The sequence below is a fragment of the Chrysochloris asiatica genome, unplaced genomic scaffold, assembly GCF_000296735.1.
Source record: "Chrysochloris asiatica unplaced genomic scaffold, ChrAsi1.0 scaffold00006, whole genome shotgun sequence".
Taxonomy (NCBI): Eukaryota; Metazoa; Chordata; class Mammalia; order Afrosoricida; family Chrysochloridae; genus Chrysochloris; species Chrysochloris asiatica.
This window is the reverse complement of record NW_006408524.1, coordinates 436,502-458,133: the sequence shown is the minus strand read 5'-3', so window position 1 is coordinate 458,133 and position 21,632 is coordinate 436,502. Positions and strand designations below refer to the sequence as shown.

General features: G+C 39.3%; 1 protein-coding gene across 1 annotated transcript in view; it reads left to right on the top strand.

Annotated features, from left to right (window-relative positions):
• SNRPN (small nuclear ribonucleoprotein polypeptide N) overlaps window positions 1–21,632 on the top strand; it is a gene marked incomplete at its 5' end in the record, with an annotated part of 104,276 nt that overhangs the window by 81,628 nt on the left and 1,016 nt on the right. The window contains one exon of the mRNA XM_006832248.1: window positions 17,288–17,369. Within this exon, the coding sequence (XP_006832311.1) occupies window positions 17,288–17,369 (82 nt within the window). The remainder of the gene's footprint in view (window positions 1–17,287; window positions 17,370–21,632) is intronic.

Genomic DNA, 21,632 nt, shown 5'->3' with positions numbered 1-21,632 from the left:
TTCTCAGCGGACTGTTGTACAGAAACAGCGCTTGAGTGTATTGGACCTATTCCATGTGCAAGATTGTATCTTTGCATGCTCCCTAAGTTACGTATTTTTTAACCATTTACTGTCTATTCGAACAGCCTGTGTGTTCACAAGGCTGTCTAGAATTTGCCAGGATTGAGGATGATGAACATATAGGCATTCCTTGGAATTGCACATCAAAATTAGTGAAAAGTCCCCACTGTGTAACTCATTGAACTGAGGTCCAGCACAATAATTAAAATGGAAAATGATTCACATAAACCATTCTATATATTCCCACTCATGAAAATGTAGTAAACTTTGAAAGGCTCTCCTCTAAAGGACAGTGGTAAGGTTTCCTTAGGCAGACATCTCAGACTAACACATTTTCTCGACTTTTGTTTTTCCTTGATTGCAAGTTTTCAAAGACATTTTCATTTTCAGAGGGTAGCTAGCTGTTGGTGAGGTTGGCCTAAGAATAGTCCTCCCTCTTATGGCGCTCTTATGGCTTGGTGTCCTTGAAGTCTGCCATTTGGCAGGATTTGTGTACATAATGAGATCAGATGTTTCTGTTGGCATTCTCTCTACTCAAGTCACACAGTCAGTTATATTAATTTGTTTGTTGATTTGGAATGTAAGCACAATATTTTTCAATGGTGTTAGAAATGATGGTATGCTGTGCCGTGGAGTCAGTTCTAACTCATATCTGACGCTGACCCTGTACAAGGTTTTCCAGGCTATAAACCTTTATTGGGCAGAAATTCTCATCTTTTTCCTATGAAGTATCTGGTAGTTTCGAACTGCTGACTTTGAGGTTAGCAGCCCAATTCGTAACCACTACACTACCAGAACTCCTTGTCATAGTAGGGATGGTAGATAATACATATTCAGTTCAAAGAATCCGAGTGTTTTTCTTCCTATGGGTTTTAGAGATTTCCTCATGGTTAGTCAAAAAAAAACAGAGACTGTAGCTGGTGACATGAATGTATATGTTCTTTTGTTTTATGTGTTGTTTACCATGATATGTGTCAAATATTTGCTTGTTTGTTCTTTGTATCTCAGATTAGAAAGCTTGTATCCAAAATGCAATCTTCCCCTTTTCTATCCCTACCAGAGCAGCAAGAGAGTCCTCAGAACTAGAGTGCAAGGGTCCATGACGGAAAGCTATCCCAGCACACTAAGGAGGTCAGTATCTTGTAGCACAATTACAGTTATCTTCATGGGGAATGCTGTAGTCCTTGAAGGGCTCTTTGTTGGTCTTTATGAAGTGACACATTTCGCATCACCATTTGAGGGGTTTGGACCTATTCCATGCTCAGTGTTGTTACTTTGGATGTTCCTCAAGTTATAAACTTTTGGTAACCTTTCACTTTGCAGTCACACAGCAAAGCATATTGGTTCACAAGGCTAAGTGTCTAGCCATGTGGCAGGATCGATGATGATGCCCACATAAACATTCCTTGGAAAAGCTGAACAAAATGAGTGAAAACTCACTACCGTCTCACTCATCGAACTGAGGTCCTGCACATTCCTTCAATACAGAAAACCACTGGAGACCAACATTGATTTGTATAGTTTCCCACTCATGAAAATGTCGTGAACTTTTGAATTCCTTTATACTCAAGGCCAGTGGAATTGTTAGGCAGATTACCAAACTGGAAGATTCCTTAGATTACTGGGCATTGCCACTGGAAAGGCAGTTTACCAGGATGTGTGCGTTTTCCTAGGGTAAGTGTGTGTGCTTGGCAAAGGAACCGTACTGCCTATCATGGCCCTGTTTTCCTTGGTGAACCTGAGGCTTGGTAGTTGACAAGCTAGAGGGGATATTCAGGCATTAAGTCAGAGAATTGGTCTTATTTATTTTGTTGGATAACATTTGTAGCAAACTTTTGTCAAGTATTGAAAGGAAAAATGAGTCTGACTTTAGATGGTAGATATTACATGCTCACTTCAAGGAATTTGACTCTATATTCTTAGGAATTCTAGAAATTTTGTCACAATTTATTACCATAATCACTTAATCAGAAAGATTATAGCTTGTGCCATGAGTGTAGGTTCTGTTCTGCATGTTGAGGCTCTTTTTCCCCTTTGGGGGCTTTGCTGCCTTTTTATGGAAATCACAGAGATTGGTTCCTGGTGTAGGAAATGAAACATCTGATGGTCATTGTGAGGGCAATTCCAAAGGCCCCCATCATTTACTTGGAGTCTCGATTTCGTGACTTAAGCCTGCAGTGTGTCTTCAGGACAACTTGAAGGACTCCGTTGGCACATATTGTCAGCTGGGATTGAATGAGGCTGAGGGACCATGTGTACATTTGTATTGATTTGGTGACCTTCCTGTGTTCAGTTGGTCATTGGCGCACTTTTTAATGATTCTATGATGAGCAGCAGTATGACTGCATCATACATGTCCTAGAACTGCATGCAGATTATCTTGGTTGAATTGGTTTTTGTTTTTGTCATTTGTATAGTGTGAAGTGTCTCAAGTATTTCTCTTGCTATTCTTTGTCTCTGGGGTTGCCTTTCTAAAGATTGAAAACCACATGCTTGCCCTTTTATGTGACACCCAGAACTGCCTGAGATTCCTTGAAGCATCATGACACAGTTTCAAGATAGTCTTAGAACTCTAATGTAGTCACTATCTTTTACCTGTAATTTTTGTAATGTTCGTGGTAAATTCTGTAGTTCTTGACAAGCCTTTTGTTTGCCTCTCTGATATGACAAGTGTAATAATAATGCTGTTTCATGTTTTGCAGGCTCCAAATGGTATTTATTTTGAGACTCTTTGCTGTCCAATCAAATAAGCTATGAGCTCACAAGGTTAATAGTCTAGAATTTTCCCAATCAATGATGATGTCCACACAAACATTCCTTGAAAATGCTGAACAAATGAGTGAAAAGTCAGCACCATCTCACTCAACAAACAGGTCCTGCTCAATAATTCAAAACAGAAAACTCTTGAGGGTCACCCATTCTATATAGTCCCAATAATGAAAATGTAGCAAAGTTTTGAAAGCCCGTAGTCTCAAGTTCAATGGAAAAGTCTTCTAAGGCAGACTGCTCAGATTAGGAGAGTTTCTAGATTGTTGGTCATTGCCCTTGATTGCAAGTTTTCAAAGAAATCTTCGTATTCATAGGGAAGTTGTTGGAGAGCTTGGCATAGGAATAATACTGCCTCCTATGGCACTTTTCATCTTGGTGACCTTGATGTTTGCCAGTTGACATGATTTGTTTACATGACAAAATTGTTGTTGTTGTTGTTAACTGGCAGCCATCAAATGAGTTCCAACTCAAAGCGACTCTGTATAGGGTTTCTGAGGAGCAGCTGGTAGATTTGAACTCCCGACTTTGAGGTTGGGAGTCCAGTGCTGATCCATAGTGCCACACCAGAAGTCCACTTGTCAAGACAGAGTGTATCATTTATCATGCTGGTGTACTCAGGTCTCACAATCTGCCATATTAAATTTTGGAGAGATTTGATTTGTTAGAAGAATTTTTCTTTCATTGGTGTTAGGATAATATGAATCTGGGATAGTGATGGTGTTGTTGTTGCTGTTAGGTGCCATTGAGTTGGTACCCACCCGTAGTGACCTTATGCACAGCAGAACGAAATACTGCCTGATCCTGGGCCAGCCTCACTACTGTTGCCATGCTTGAGTCTATCGATGCTGCCGCTTGGCCAATTCATCTCGTTGGTGGTCTTCCTCTGACCCTCCACCTTACCAAACATGATATCCTTTTCCAGCGACTGGTCCCTCCTGACAATATTTCCGAATCATGAGAGACAAAGTTTGCCCATCTTGACCTCCAAGAAGCACTCTGGCTGCACTTCTTCCAAAACTGATCTATTGGTTCTTTTGGCAACCCATGGCACTTTCAATATTCTCCTCCAATACCATAACTCAAAAGCATCAATTCTTCTACAGTCTTCCTTATTCACTGTCCAGCATTCGCATGCATATGAGGTTATTGAAAATACCATTGCTTGGGTCAGGCGCACCTTAGTTCTCAAGCTGACATCTTTGCTCTTTAATACTTTTAAAAAGTCTTGTGCAGCAGATTTGCCCAATGCAATACGTTGTTTGATTTCTTGAACTGCTGCTTCTGTGAGTGTTGATAGTTGATCTAAGAAGAATGAAGACCTTGACAACTTCAATCTTTTCTTCATTGATAAGAATGTTGTTTATTGGTCCAGTGGTGAGGATTTTTGTTTTCTTGACATTGAGATGTTATACATACCGAAGGCTGTGCTCTTTGGTTTTCATCAGTAAATGTTTTAAGTCTTCTTCACTTTCAGCAAGCAAAGTCATATCATCTGCATATTAGCAATTGCATATTCATTTCAGGAAAGTTGAGTGTATCTTCATATGCGTTCTAGAAGTTTCCTCATGGTTTGTCATGAAAACAGAATATAGGTTGTGACATGAATGTATGTTCTTTTGTTCATGGTGAGCCTATTTTCTTCTTAGTTCTTTGATAACATTCTTTGAATTTCTTTGTGTAACACAAAGTTTAGTTACTGATATGGGAAATGGAACACCTTTTGGCCATTGTTTGGGAAATTTTCTAAGACACCCATTATTCTATTTGGATTCTTTATACCAGTGAATAAGCATGCAATATGTCAGCAGGGAAAGTCATAGGAATCTGTTTGATACACCATCGTCTGCCACGAATGCTGTAATGTCTGGAACCAAATGTACCTTTGCTACACTGATTTGGTGCCCTTTGCTGTGCTTAGTTGAGTAATGCAGTCTTTTATCTTGATTGTAGATGCTAAAGCAGGATGAATGGATTATAAATGTACTTGACATGCATGCACCCCATCCCAGTTGATCTTGTAGTTTGGTTTTGTCAGTTGTGTACTATGATATGTTTCAAATGTTTCTTTGTATCTCAGGAAGTCTAGTCTTGCATCCAAAGCATCAATCTCATCCCTTTTCTTCACACCCAGAGATGCAAGAGACTTCTCGGAATTGAAGGGCATTTTTCCCTGACAGAAGCATATCCCCTAAACACTACGGAGGTCAGTACCTTTTCCAGTTATGTTCATGGGGAAGCTGTAGTCCTTGAAGTGGTAAGTTTGTAGATTTCTATGAACTGACATATACAGTCAGAACACTTGAGCGTATTGGACCTAGTCCATGCTCAGTGTTGTTGATTTGAATGGTCCTTAAGTTATAAACTTTTGAGGCTTTGGTTTTGCAGTCACACAGCATAGCATATTGGTTCACAAGGCTAAGTGTCTAGCGTTGTGCCAGGATCGATGATGATGTCCACATAAACATTCCTTGGAAAGCTGAACAAAATGAGTGAAAACTCACTACCGTCTCACTCATCGAACTGAGGTCCTGCACATTCCTTCAAAACAAAATTCTTAAGGGCCAACCTTTATATTTCTATTTTTCCACTCATGAAAATGTAGTGTACTTTTGTAAGCCTGTTTACTCAAGAATAGTTCAGTTGTTTTCTTAGGCAGACAACCTTACTGGCAGGTTCCTTAGATTGTTGTACATTTCTGTTTAGTGGAAGCTTACTAAGATGTGTGCCGTTTCCTATGGTCACTATGGGCTTGGCATAGGAATATTATGGTCCTGTTTGTCTCGGTGAACCTGATGTCTGGTAGTTGACCTCATTGACTTACCTGACATGATAGAGAGAACTCTTTGGCATGCTGATCTCATGAAGTCACAGAATCATACTTACTGTAGAGAGTTGGTTTGGGCAACACAAGGATTGGTAACTAGTTTAGGAAAGGGAATGTCTGATGGCTATTGTTTATATAATTGCCAAAGACACCCTTTATTTCCTTGTAGTCTCATTGTCAGTGAATAAGCTTACAATGTGTCATCAGGGAAACTTGAAGGTCTCCATTGGCATGCATTATCAGCCATGACTGAATGAGACTGAGGAACCATGAGTACATTTTCTACATCAATTTGGTGCCCTTCCTGTGTCACGTTGGTCATGGGAGCCTTTTTCCATGGTATGATCAGCAGCAGGATTACTGCATCATACATGTACTTGACCTGCATTCAGATCATCATGGTTACTTTGGTTTTCTTTGAATTTTGTCAACTATGTACTGTGAAGTGTGTCATGTATTTCTCTTGCTGTTCTTAGTATCTGGGGTTGGCTTGCCAATGATGGTAAACAACATGTTTATCCTTTTACATCACACCCAGAGTTATGAGTGATTCCTCTGAGCTACAGGGCAGGATTTCAGGATATCTTCAGAACTCTAATGAAGTCACTCTCTTTTAGCTATAATTACGGTAATATTCATGGTGAATTCTGTAGTCCTTAAAGGGCCCTTTGTTGTTCTCTATAAACTGACACATACAGTAGCAACACTTTAGTGTGTCCAACCTATTCCATACTCAATGTCATTGCTTTGCATTCTCTCCAAGTTATGAATTTTTAAGACTTTGGATGTCTAGTCAATCATCCTATGTGTTCACAAGGCTTATTGTCTAGAATTTGTCATAATCAATGATGTCCAAATATTCCTTGGAAAAGCTTGAACAAATTTGTGAGAAGTCACCACCGTCTAATGCATTGAACTGACATCCTGCCCAATAATTTAATACAGAAAACTAATGAGTTTTCTATATATTCTATATATTCCTACTAATGAAAATGGACTGAACTTTTGAAAACGTCTTGTATTTAGGGCAGTGGAACGGTTTTCTTAGGCAAACATCTCAGACTAGCAGATTCTCTAGATTGATGGTCACTGCCCTTGATTACAAGTTCTTAAAGATGTTTTCATATTCATAGGGTAGCTGCTGTGGTAAGCTTGGCATAGGGATAGTACTGCCTCTTAAGGTTTTTTTTTTCTACTTTGTGACTTTGAAGTCTACTGGTTGACAGCATTTGTTGACATGACAAGATAGAGTGTATCATTTGAAATGCTGATCTTCTCAAGTCACACAATCAGTTGTACAGTTGTATTTATTTTTGAGGGGATTCGGTTTGGTAGCAGATTTTTTTCCAGTAATGTTAGAAGAGTGAGTCTGACACAGTGATAGTAGGTATTACATATTCGGTTTAAGGAATCTGAGTGTATCTTCCTATGTGTTCTTGCTTGTGATATAATATGTGCTTTTGTTCATGTTGAGCCTATTTATTTCCCCCTTTTTGTGTTTTTTGAGAGCTTCCGTGAATGTCATGGGTAACACTAGGACTGGTTGCTGGGGTAGGAAATGGATCATCTGAAGGCCTTTGTTAGGGCGGTTTTCAACGACACCCATTATTTTACTTGGATTCTCTATAGCAGTGAATATACATGCAGTGTCATCAGGGAACATTATAGGGTCTCTTGACACACCATTGTCAGCCATGACTGTTGTAGAGTCAGGAACCATATGTATATTTCCTACAGTGAGTGGGTGCCCTTCCTTGTGTTAATTCAACAATAAGTTGTTCATTGTAGGAGCAAAAGCAGGATAAAGGCATTTGAAATGTGTGCAGCTGCTCCTGGTTGATGGTGTTCTTTGATTTTCTCCATTTTGTACCATGAACTATTCCAAAACTGCATGTTTGTCCTTTTCCATTTCACCCAGAGCTGCAGGAGATTCCTTGGATCTGGAAGGCAGGGGCCTATGGCACAAGGATATCCCAGAACACTCTTTGAGCCACAATTACAGTTAGGTTCGTGGGGAATGTTGTAGTCCTTGCAGGGATCTTTGGGGTTGTTTGTGAACTGACACATACCGTAGGAATTCTTGAGTGTAATGGACCTATTCCCTGCTCAATGTTGTTGCTTTAAGTGCTCCTAAAGTTATAAACGTTTAATACTTTGGTTTTGCAGCTATATTGCATAGTATCTTGGTTCACAAGGCTAAATGTCTGTCCATGTGCCAGGATCGATGATGATGTCCACATAAACATTCCTTGGAAAAGCTGAACAAAATGAGTGAAAAGTCGCTACCGTCTCACTCATCGAACTGAGATCCTGCACATTCCTTCAAAACAAAAAATTAGGGCCAACCTTAATCTGTAAATTTTCCCACTCATGAAAATATAGTGAACTTTTGAATGCCTGTTGTATCAAGGATAGTGGACTTGTTTTCTTAGGCAGACTACCCAACTAGCACATTCCTTAGATCATTGGGCATTGCCGCTGAGTGCATATTTATCAAGATATGTGCATTTTCACAGGGTTAGTGTTTGTGTGCTTGGCATAGGAATAACCTTGTATGGCCATGTATCTTGGTGAACTTGATGTCTAGTAGTTGACGTCATTTACTTACATGACAAAATAGAGGAATTCTTTGGCATGCTGATCTCAGTAAATCATAATCAGTCATATTTTTGGGGTAATGGTTTGGTAGCAGACTTTTGTTCAATGGTGATAGGCAAAATGAGTCTGACATTAGATGGTAGGTGTTTCATATTGACTTCAAGGAATTGGACTGAATCGTCTGAGGTATTCTAGAATTTTCCTCATAATTTATCACAATAGTCACTTGATCCAAGAGAATATAGTTCCATGAATGCATGTTCTTTTGTGCATGGTTGACGGTTTTCTTTTTTTCCTTTTTGGGGCTTTTATGGGTTTGTTTTTGAAGTTTTTATTGTGAGTTGAGTGAAAGTTTACAGGGCAGATCATCAGTTGTTTTTTTTTTTTTAATACTCAGGTGTATATAATAATTTACACCACCAAAGGGCACATTCTGCAAGCCTTGCCTGCTGGCCGCCAGCTCTCATCCCTCTCTTCCCATGAATCTACAGTCCTCAGCCGTTCCCTCTCTTCATAGGCTTTGATATGTTTTAATGAAAATTATTGGTCAACACAAGGATTGATTACTGGCATTGGAAAGGTGCAGTATGATGGTCATAATTAGGGCCATTTCTAAAGACAGCCTTTCTTTACTTGTCATATCTAGTTCAGTGAATCAGCCTACAGTATTCAAAATTCAGGGAATTTTGAACGGCTCCATTGGCACACATTGTCAGCCATGGCTGTTTTAGAGTTAGGAACCATATGTATGTTTGCTATGTTCATTTGATGCTCTGTCTGTGTTTAGTTGATCATTGGAGTCTTTTTTCATGGCTCTGTGATCAGCAGCAGGATTATTGCATCAGAAATGTACTTGACCTCCATGCAGATCATCATGGTTTATGTTGTTTTCTATGTTTGTCAACTGTGTACTGTACAGTGTCTTAAATATTTCTCTTGTTGTTATTTGTGTCAGGGTTTGGCTCTCCAAAGATCAAAAACAAGATGCTTGCCTTTTTACATCACACCCAGAGCTGCCAGAGATTACTTGGATCTGCAGGGCATTGTTACAAGATATCCCCAGAACTCTAATGAAGTTGCTATCTTATAGCTATAATCACAGTGATGTTGATGGGAAATGCTGTGCTCCTTGAAGGACTCTTTGTTGTTCTCAATGATCTGACATGTATTGTAACAGCACTTGAGTGTATTGGACCTATTCCATGTACAAGGCTGTACCTATGCATGCTCCCCAAGTTGCATATTTTTGAAACCTTTGCTGTCTAGTCTAATAGCCTGTGTGTTCACAAGGCTAATTGTCTAGAATTTGTCAAGATGGATGATGTCCACACAAACATCAAATGTCACACCATCTAATTCATTGAACTGAGGATGAGCATAGTAATTCAGAACAGAAAATGATTGATGGTTAACCATTCTATATATTCCCATTAATGAAAATGTAGTAAACTTTTGAAAGGCTCTATCTAGTTTTAAACGCAGGGGAAAGGTTTTCTTAGACATCTCAGACTAGTAATTCTCTAGAATTTTTTTGTTCTTCTTTGTTTGGAGGTTTTGAAAGACACTTTCATATTCATAGGTAGCTGTTGGGTGTGGTTGAGTTTGACCTAAGAAGAGTACTGCATCGTATGACACTCTTTTGGCTGGTGAACTGAAAGTCTATCAGTTGACCTAACAGTGTTTCTGTTGGCATTCTGCTCAATTCATATCATTTGTCTTTTTTTTTTTCAAGTAATTTGGTGTGGTAGCACTCTTTTTTCCAGTGGTGTTAGTAAGGAATTAATCTAACAAAGGGATGGTAGGTACTATATATTCAGTTCACAGAATTTGTTTTGTGTTTTATAAATTTCCTCATGATTAGTCACTAAAACAGAGAGAATATAGCTTGTGACATTAATGTATGTTATTTTGTTTATGGTTGTTGTTATTAATCACCACTGAATCAATTCTGACCCATTGCGACCTTGTATAGGGTTTCCAAGGAGCGGCTGTTGGGTTTGAACCACCGACTTTGTGGTTCAAACTGACCTAAAGATCTTGCATATTATTTGTTCATGTTGAGCCTATTTCCCCCCCGCCCCCCCATTTTTGTTCTTTGATGGATTTCAGTGAAATTCATTGTTCAACACAGAGATTGGTTTCTGATGTAGGAAATGAGACAGCTGTTGACTGTTGCTTGGGCAGTTTACAAAGACACCCATTACTGTATCAGGGTTGCTTATGTCAGTGAATAAGATTGTAGTATGTCATCAGGGAAAGTTATGGGGATCCATCGGCACACCATTGTCTGCCATGACTGTTGTAGAGTCAGGAACCATTTGTATATTTCCTATATTGATTAGGTGCCCTTGGTTTTGTTAAGGTGAGTAATAGAGTCTTTCATTATGATTATAGGTTCAACAACAGTATTAAAAATATCATTAATGTACTTGCAATGTATGCATCCCATATTGGTTAATAGTGATTTTTTGGGGGGGGTTTTTTGGTCATTTGTTTACTGTGCAGTGTGTCACATATTTGTTTGTTTCTTCTTTGTATCTCAGGCCAGAAGTCTTGCATCCAAAACAATAATCTTTCCCTTTTCCATTACTCCCAGAGCAGCAAGACATTCCTCAGAATTGAAGGGCAGGGGTCCACGACAGAAGGATATCCCAGAGCACTAAGGAGGTCAGTATCTATTAGCCACAATTACAGTTAGGTTCATAGAGAATGCTGTAGTGCTTGAAGGGATCTTTGTTGTTATCTATGAACCGACACATACAATAAAAATCCCTGATGGTATTGGACCTGTTCCATACTCAATGTTGTTGCTTTGGATGCTCCTAAAGTTATAAACTTTTGATACTTTGGCTTTGTGGTCACATAGCATAGCATATTGGTTCACAAGGCTAAGTGTCTGTCCATGTGCAAGGATCGATGATGATGCCCACATAAACATTCCTTGGAAAAGCTGAACAAAATGAGTGAAAACTCACTACCGTCTTGCTCATCAAACTGAGGTCCTGCACATTTCTTCAAACAGACTACTAATAAGAGACAAGCTTTATTTGTATGTTTTCCCTCTCATGAAAATGTAGTGAACTTTTGAAAGATTTTAGACTCAAGGACAAGGCATTTGTTTCCTTAGGCAGACAAGAAAACCCAACCACCAGATTCCATAGATCACTGCACATTTCCGTTGAATGCACGTTTACCAAGATGAGTGTGTTTTCCCTGGGTAAGTGTTGGTGGGCTTGGCACAGTACAAGTACTGCTGACTGTGGCAGTGTATCAATTGGCATGCTGAACTTCCAAAGTAATTCCTTTAGTCACATTTATTTATTTGGGGATTTGCCTTGGTAGCAAAAAAAAAAAAATTTTCCCAATAGTTTTCGGATAGAATGAGTCTGACATCAGGATATGGTAGGCATTACATATTCAGTTCAAGTAATTAGAGGGTATCTTCCTATGTGTTCTAGAAATTTCCTCATGGTTTGTCACTAAAATTGAGAGAATATAGCTTGTGACATGAATGTATGTACTTTTGTTCATGGTGAGCATACTTATTATTTTTCTTGATTTCTTCTTTGAATGCTTCCATAAATTTCATTAGGCAACACAAAGATTGATTACTGGTGTAGGAAATTGATCATCTGACGGTCATGGTTAGAACAGTTTTCAAAGACACCCCTTATTTTACTTGGATTATCTATGTCATGGAATAAATATGCAATATGTTACCAAATAAACTTTCAGGGATCCATTGGCACACCAACGCCAGCCATAACTTTGGTAGCGGCCTAAGCCATATGGATACATACTACATCAGTTTTGTTCCATTCCTTGTGTTAAGTTGAGTAATTGAGTCTTCCATTGTGATTTTCGGTGCAGCAAGGACTACGGTCTCATAACTGTACTTCAAATGGATGTGTCCCATCCTGGATCATCGTGTTTTTTTGGTTTTGTTAGTTGTGTACTGTGAAATGCCTCAAATGTTTCTTTGCTTGTTCTTTGTATCTCATATCAACAAGCTTTCCATTTAAAGCCACATGTTTGTCCTTTTTCATCACTCAGAGCATCAAGAGATTCCTCAGAACTAGAGGGCAGTGGTCCATGACAAAAGGATATCCCCAAGACAGTAAGGAGGTCAGTATCTTTTAGCCATAGTTACAGTTATGTTTGTGGGAAGTGCTGGAGTCCTTGCAGGGATCTTTGTTCTTGTCTATAAACGGAAACATATAGTATTAATACTGGAGCACATTGAACTTAGTCCATGCTCAGTGTTGTTGCTTTGGATGTTCCTCAAATTATAAAGTTTGAGGCCTTGGCTTTGCAAAGCCAATATAACATAGCATATTGGTTGACAAGGTTAAGTGTCTGTTCATGTGCCAGGATCGATGATGATGTCCACATAAACATTCCTTGGAAAGCTGAACAAAATGAGTGAAAACTCACTACCGTCTCACTCATCGACCTGAGGTCCTGCACATTCTTTCAAAACAGAAGACTAGTGAGAGCCAACATTGATTTGTATATTTTCCCACTAATGAAAATGTAGTGAACTTTTGAAGTAATTCAGTCTCAAGGACAGTACAATTGTTTTCTTAATTAGGCAACCCAACTAGAAAATTCCTTTGATCATTGGGCATTGCCCCTGAGAGCAAATTTACCAAGATATGTGCATTTTCATAGGGTAAATGTTTGTGGGCTAGGCATAGGAACAGTACTACCTATCCTGGCTCTGTTTGTCTTGTTGATTCTGATGTCTGATAGGTGACATCATTTACTTACAGGACATGATAGAGGGAATGTTTTGGCATGCTGATCTCATGAAGTCACAGAATCAGTCATATTTATTTTGTTGGATAATGGTTTTGTAGTAGACTTTTTGTTCATTGGTGACAGGGTATAATGGGTCTGACTTTGTTGTTGTTGTTGGGTGCCATCGAATTGGTACCAACCCATAGCGACCTTATGCACAGCAGAACAAAACACTGCCCGATCCTGGGTCAACCTCATTACTGTTGCCACACTTGAGTCCATCAATGCTGCCACTTGGCCAATCCATCTCATTGGGGGTCTTCCTGTTTTTCTCTGACTCTCCACCTTACCAAACATGATATCCTTCTCCAGTGACTGGTCCCTCCTGACAATATGATAACAAAGCATCAATTCTTCTATGGTCTGCCTTCATACTTATTTTGGGATTTGCTTTGGTAGCAGAATATTTTTGTCAGTAGTGTTAGGATAGAATGAGTCTGACACAGGGATGGTAGGTATGACATATTTAGTTCAAGTAATTAGAGTATATCTTCCTATGTGTTCTAGAAATTGTCTCATGGTTTGTCACTGAGAATATAGCTTGTGACATGATTGTGTGTCCTTCTGTTTGTGGTAGCCTATTTATTTTCCCTTTTATCTTCTTTGATAGTTTTCATGAATTTCATTAGGCGATATAAAGATGATTACTGGTGTAGGAAATGGAACATCTGATGGCCATTGTTTGGACAATTTTCAAAGATACCCATTATTTTACTTGGATTTTCTATGGTGGTGGTGATTGTGTGCTGTGGAGTCGGTTCTGACACTTAGTGATCCTGTATAGGGTTTCCAAGGTTATAATCTTTACGGGAGCAGAAAGCCTCATCTTTCTCCTATGGAACGGCTGGTGGTTTTGAGCTGCTGACTTTGAGGTTAGCAGCCTGACTCCTAACCACTATGGTACAGAGCTCCTTGGATTCCTTATATCATAGAATAAACATGCAATATGTGATCAGGGACAAGAGTGACATATCCACCTGCCACAAAGGGATACCCCACCATTGTTGGTGACCCATCAGTGACCCCAGGAATATTTTTCTGCCTTGGAAATTGGTGGGTAAAGGAAGAGATCACCTGTTGAGGGGAGCCTGTGGTTAGTTCCCCATTGTGGTCCCAGCAGCTGTCAGAACTGAGCACAAGGAAGAGGAGCAACTCCAGGACGTGAAACCCTAAGAGCCACTCAGGTCCTGCTTGGGGTTAACTCAGTGAGTAAAACCCCACACATTCACGTTGGTCAGACCTGGGGTGTCCAGGAAGGGGCCCACCTTCAGGTTCTTTCAAGGAATCTGCTTTTCTTCCTTCTATTCTCCTCGGCACTGGAAGACATTCCTCCCACCCTTTACCAAGAGACACTCAGAAGACATCAGGCTGTGGTTTCTCAGGTGCTTTGTTTGGACGCTGCTCAGAGTGGGGATGGTAAATATACTGCCTGCATGGCTTCCCTCCTCCCTGTTCCCATGCCAGGTGTGCTTTGTCTATCGACGCTTCATCAAGGCTGGCTACAGCTGCCAGGCCATCTGGACCCCATGCTCTGAAAAGCTGTCTGGGAGAGCAGGGTAGGGTGAAGGTAATAGAAACCGCTTCTCTGGCTACAAGGTATCATCTTGGAGAAAGAGAAAGGGCAGGTGGTAGGTCTATTCTTGTCTGTCTCTCCACCTCCCACTCCTACTGCATTACCCATCGCTGTCTCTTTGTTCAAGAAGAGGAGAGGCATTAAGTGATGGAGAAAATGGTGTATTACTTAACCATTTCTGAATAAATGTTTGTTATTTCTAAAAAAAAATAAAGGGACCACACTGGGGAACTACCCACAGGCTCCCCGGCAACAGGTGAGATGTTCCTTTACCCACCAATTTCCAAGGCAGGAAAATATACAGGGACCCATTGGCTCACCTTTGCCAGCCATGACTTTGGTAGAGTCCTGAGCCATATGTATATTTACTACATTGATTTTGCACCATTCCTTGTATTGCATAATAAAAATTTCCATCGTGATCGTCAGTGCAACAGCAGGACTAAGGTATCATAAGTGTACCTGAAATGCACATATCCTGTCCTGGTTGATAGTGATGTTTGGTTTTGTCAGTTGTTGTTGTTGTTGTCAGGTGCCATCGAGTTGGAACCGACTCATAGCGACCCCATACACAGCAGAACGAAACAATGGCCGATGCTGGGCCAACCTCACTACCGCCGCCACACTTGACGCCATCAGTGATGCCACCTGGCTGATCCATCTCATTGGGGGGTCTTCCTCTCTTTCTCTGACCCTCCATCTTATCCAGCATGACATCCTTCTCTAGCGACTGTTCCCTCCTGACAATATGTCCAAAGTATGAGAGACGAAGTTTAGCCATCTTGGCCTTCAAGGAGCACTCTGGCTGCACCTCTTCCAAAACAGATCTATTGGTTCTTTTGACAGTCCATGGTACTTTTAGTATTCTCCTCCAACACCACAATTCAAAGGCATCAATTCTTCTACGATCTTCCTTATTCACTGTCCAGCTTTCGCATCCATATGAGGTTATTGAAAATACCAAAATACCATGGCTTGGGTCAGGCGCACCTTAGTCCTCAAGTTGACATCCTTGCTCTTCAACACTTTAAGAAGTTCCTGTGTTGTCAGTTGCATACTATGAAATGTCTTAAATATTTCTTTGTTCCTACTGTATCTCAGATCAGCAAGCTTTGCATCTAAAGCCACATGTTTTATCCTTTTCCATCATACCCTGAGTTTCAAGAGATTTCCTCGCAACTGTTGGAGGGATCCATGATGCAAGGATATCCCCAGAACTAAGGAGGTCAGTATCTTTTAGCCAGAATTGCACTTATGTTCATGGGGAATACTGTAGTCTTTGCAGGTATCTTTGTTGTTGTCTATAAACTGAAACATATAGTAGGAATGCTTGAGTGTATTGAACCTAGTCCATACTCAATGTTGTTGCTTTGGTTTCTCCTAAACTTTTGTGACATTGGCATTGCAGTCACACAACATAGCACATTGTTTCACAAGACTGAGTGTCTAGCCATGTGCCAGGATCGATGATGATGTCCACATAAACATTCCTTGGAAAAGCTGAACAAAATGAGTGAAAACTCACTACCGTCTCACTCATCGAACTGAGGTCCTGCACATTCCTTCAAAACAGACAACTAGTGAAGGCTAACCTTTGTTTTTGCATATTAACTCACTCATGAAAATGTATGAACTTTTGAAAGGCTTTTTCCTCAAGGACAGTGGGATTGTTTTCTTTGACTGATAACCTAAGTAGCAGTTTCCTTCTATCATTGGGTATTTCTGTTGAGTGCAAGTTTACCAAAATGTGTGTATTTTCATAGGGTAAGTGTTTGTGGAATAGGCATAGGAACAGCACTGCCTATCCTGGCCCTGTTTGTCTTGTTGATTCTGATGTCTGGTAGTTGACATCATTTACTTAACATGACAAGACAAAAGAACTCTTTTAGCATGTTGATCTCATTAAGTCATGGAATCAGTCATATTTATTTTGTTGAGTAAGAGTTTTGTAGCAGACTTTTTGTTCGGTGGTGACAGGGTGGAATGGGTCTGACTTTAGATGGTCAATATTACAAACTCACTTCAAACAATTAGACTGTATCATCTCAGATATTCTAGATGTTTGATCATATTTTAATCACAATAGTCACTTAAACTGAGAATATATAGCTTGTGTCAAGAATTTGTGTCCTTTTGTGTTTGAGGGTATTTTTTTCCCTTTGTGTGTTTTGGTATCTTTTTATGAAAATCAATGGGCAACACAAGGATTGTTTACTGGTGCAGGAAAGGGACTGTCTGATGGCCATTAATTGGGCAGTTTCCAAAGACACCTGTATTTACTTATAGTCTCTACTTCAGTGAATCAGCCTCTAATATGACTGTAGGGAAATTTGAAGGGCTCTTGAAAGATACCAGTTACTTACTTGGATTCTATATATATCAGCAAATAATGCCATCAGAGAAAATTGTAGGAACCCAATGGCACACATTTTTCTGCCATGACTGTTGTAGGGTCAGGAACCAAAAGGTACATTTTGTTGAGCAATGGACTTGATCCTCATGACTGTAGGTGGAACAGCGGGATCTAGGCATCATAAATGGTTCAACATGTCTAGCCATAAATGTACCTGAAATGCGTGCCTCTGAACCTCTTTGATGTTGTTAGTTTCTTCAGTTAGGTACTGTGAAGTGTCTCAACTATTTATTTGTTCTTTGTGTCTCAGGTTGATGTGCCTGGATCCAAAGCAACGTTCTTGGCCCTTTCCATCACACTCAGAGCTGCAAGAGATTCCTTGCACCTGGAATGTGAGTGTCAAGGACAGAAGGATATCCCCAGAAGACTAGGAAGTCAGTATCTTTCAGCCATAATTAAAGTTGTGCCCATGGGGAATGCTGTAGTCCTTGCAGGAATTTTTGTAGTTCTCTATGAACTGACACATATAGTAACAATACTTCAGTGTTTTAGACCTATTATATGCTCAAGGTTCTTGCTTTGGATGCTCCTCAGCTTATAAACTTTTGAGGTTTTGACTTTGCAGTCACATAGTATATTGGTTCACAGTGTTGTGTCCAGCAGTGTGCCAGGATCGATGATGATGTCCACATAAAACATTCCTTGGAAAAGCTGAACAAAATGAGTGAAAACCCACTACCGTCTCATTCATCGAACTGAGGTCCTGCACATTCCTTCAAATCAAAAGACTAGTGATGTATTCCCTTTATTTTTGTATATTTTCCCACGAATGAAAATATAGTGAGCTTTTGTAATGTGAAAAATAGTGGTTTTGACTGGTGTTCCTTGTAGACGTCTGGATAATATCCTATCACAGACAGGGTTGTACTTCAGGAGGAATCTTGATATGTTCTTTTTGATGTCAGATGCAATGACATTCCTTCTTAAGTTTTCATTCCTGGCTTAGTAAAACATGTGTTTGTCAGATTCAAAATGTCCAGTCCCAGTTCATGTTAGTTCACTAATGCCTAGAATGTCAATGTTTATACATTCCATTCATTTTTGACAGCTTCCAATTTTCTTAGATTCATACTTCATACATTCTATGTTCTGATTATTCATGGATGTTTACAGCTGTTTCTCATTATTTTGAGTTGTGCCTCATCAACAAATGAAGTTCTCAAAGGTTTACTCCTTTTATGTCATCATGGTCAGCTGTACTTTGAGGAGGCAGTACTTTCCCAGTCATATTTTGAGTGCCTTCCAACTTGAGTGGCTCATCTTCCAGCACTGTATCTGACAATATTCTGGTGCTCTTCATCATCATGTTTCAGTATTCAGCACTCTGATACTGACTGTGATCCACTGTTATTTATAAGGTTTTCAGTGAGTAAGTATTCAGAAGTAGTCCGTCTCTCCTTCTTCTTAGTCTGTCTTCTTCTGGAAGCTCAGCTGAAACCTGTCCATCATGGGTGTCCCTGCTGGTTTATAGAATACCGGTGCCATTCCTTCCAGCATCAGAGCAACACCTGAACCACCACAATATGACAAACTAACGAGAGGTGGGCATGACAACATAGTGTGTGTCATTTGGTTTACTAAATCTCATTAAGTCACACAATCAGTCATATTTATGTTTTGGGGGATTTGTTAGCAGAATTTTTTTTCCATTGTTCACATTATAGAGTCTGACAAAGAAATAGTAGGTATTACTGATGAAGTTAAAGGAATTTGGAAATATCTTATGTGTTCTTGAAATTTCCTCAGGCTTAGTAACTAAAACAGAGACTATAGTTTGTGACATGAATGTATGTTTTTGGTGAGCCTATTGATTTTCCCCTTTTTCTTCTTTGATGGTTTTCAATAAATTTCAATGGGAATCACAATCATTGGTGACGGCTGTAGGAAATGGAACACTGGATGACCATTGTTAGAGCAATTTCCAAAGCCACCCATTTTTTTAATTGGATTCTTGTATCAGTGAATAAGCATGCAGTATGTCATCAGGGAGTGTTGAAAGGATCCATTAAACACCCTGGCTGGTTAGCGTTAGGAACCATGTGTACATTTCCTACATAGATTTAGTGCCTTTCCTGTTGCTCAGTTGAGCATTATAGTCTTTTATCTTGAATCTTGGAGCAACAGCAGGATTAAGGCATCATAAATGGACTTGAAATGAGTATAGCCCATCCTGATTGGTGTGTTTTTTGTTTTCGTTTTTAGTTTTGTATGTTATGTACTATAAAATGTCTCAAGTATTTTTTTGTTTGTTCTTTGTATCTCAGGTTGATGTGCCTTGGGTCTAAGCAACATGCTTGGCCTTTTCCATTACACCCAGAGCTGCAAGAGATTTCTCAGAATGGTAGGACAAGGATGAATGACATAAAATATCCCCAGAACTCTAAGGAGGTCAATATCTTCTAGCCACAATTATGGTTATGTTTTTGGCAAATACTGTAGTCCTTGAAGGGAACTTTATTGTTCTCTATGAACCAATACATATAGTAGCAACAGTTGAGTATATTGGACCCATTTAATGCTCAATGTGGTTACATTGGATGCTTCTCAAGTTATAAACTTTAAAGAGTATGGCTGTTCAGTCATGCAGCATATTGGCTCACAGGCTAAGCATCTGTCCATGTGCCAGGATTGATGATGATGTCCACATAAACATTTCTTGGAAAGCTGAAAAAAATGAGTGAAAATTCACTACCGTCTCACTCATTGAACTGAGGTCCAGCACATTCCTTCAAAACAGAAGTGTAGTGAAGGCTAACTTTTAGTTATAGAATCAGTCATATTTATTTTGTTGAGTCTTGGTTTCATCATGGACTTTTTGTTCAATGATGATTGGAAAAATGAGTCTGACTTTACATCAGAGTTATTGTATACTCACCTGAAGGAATTTGACTATATTTTCTCAGATATTCTAGAAAGTTCCTCATACTTTATCACCAAAGTCACTTAATCGGAGAAATATGTTTGTGCTATGATTGTAGGTCCTTTTGTGAATGAGGAGAGTATTTATTTTTTTACTTGCGGTCTCTTGATAGTTTTTACAAAAGTCAATGGTCAACACAAGTATGGTTACTGGTGTAGGAAATGCAACATCTTATGACAATTGTTAGGGCAATTCCAAAGATATTATTTACTTAGATTCATTATGTCAGCAAATTAGCACATGCCATCAGAGAAAGTTAAAGGAATATTTGGCACACCATTGTCAGCCGTGACTATTTTAGAGTCAGAAACCATAGGTACATTTCCTACATAGATAAAGCGCCCTTAGTGTTAAGTTGAGCAATAATCTTTCCTCATGATTCTAGTAGCACCAGCAGGATTAAGGCATCATAAATATCCTTGAAATGTTTGCAACCCTACCTGGTTGGTGGTGTTTTTTTTGTTTTGTCCATTATATCCTGTGAAGTGTCCCAAGTTTGATCTTTGTCTTAGGTCAACATGCATTGTATCCAAAGCAACATGCTTGGGCCTTTTCTTCATACCCAGAGCTAGAAAAGATTCCTTGGAACTGGTGGGAAGATGTGTATGATAGAGGAATATTCTTGGATCACTAAAGAAGTCCATATCTTTTAGCCACAAGTGGGGATAAGGTCGTGGGAAATAGTGTAGTCTTTGAAGGGATCTTTGTTGTTCTCTATCAGTTGACACATATGGTAACAATGCTTGAGGATATTGGACCTATTCTATGCAAGGTTGTTGCTTTGGATGCTGTTCAAGTTAACAACTTTTAAGACTATTGTTTTCAGTCACACAGCATATTAGTTCATAAAGCTAAGAGTCTAGCAATATGTCAGGATCAATGATGATGTCGACATAAACATTCCTTGGAAAAGCTGAACAATTTGAGTGGAAACTCACTATGGTCTCACTCATTAAACTGAGGTCTTGCACTTCCTTCAAAATAGAAAACTAGTGAGGTCCCAACCTTTTATTTTCTATATATTCTCACTAATGAAAATGCAGTGAGTTTTTGAAAGCTTTTAATCTCAAAGACAGTGGAAATGTATTCTTAGGCAGTCATCTCAGACTAGCAGATTCTGTAGATTGTTGTTCAATGCCCTTCATTGCATGTTTTCCAAGACATCTGCATTTTCATAGGGTAGTTGTTGATGGCCATATCAGTGTAATAGTTCTATGTCTTTTGGCAGGTTTTTTGTGTCATGACCTTGAATTCTGCCAGTTGACATGGCAGCATTTATTTACACGACAAGATAGTGTAATATTTGTCATGCTGATCTTAAGTCACATGCATTTTTTTTGGTTGCTTTTAGCAAAATGTTTATTCATTGATGATGGTATACAATGAGTCTGATATAGGGATGTTAGGTATTACAGTTATTTTAAGAAATTTGAAGATATCTTCTCTTGTGTTCTAGAAATTCCTCGTGATTAATAATTTTATTCACTAAACCAGAGAGGATAAAGCTTGTGACACGAATATATTTTATTTTCTTCATGTTGAGCATAGTTATTTTTCCTTTTTGGTTCTTTGATGACTTTCTATGAATCTCAATGGATAATACAAGAATAGTTACTGGTGTAGGAAATGGAACATCTGTTTGTCGTTGTTGTTGTTAGGTGCCAATGAGTCAGTA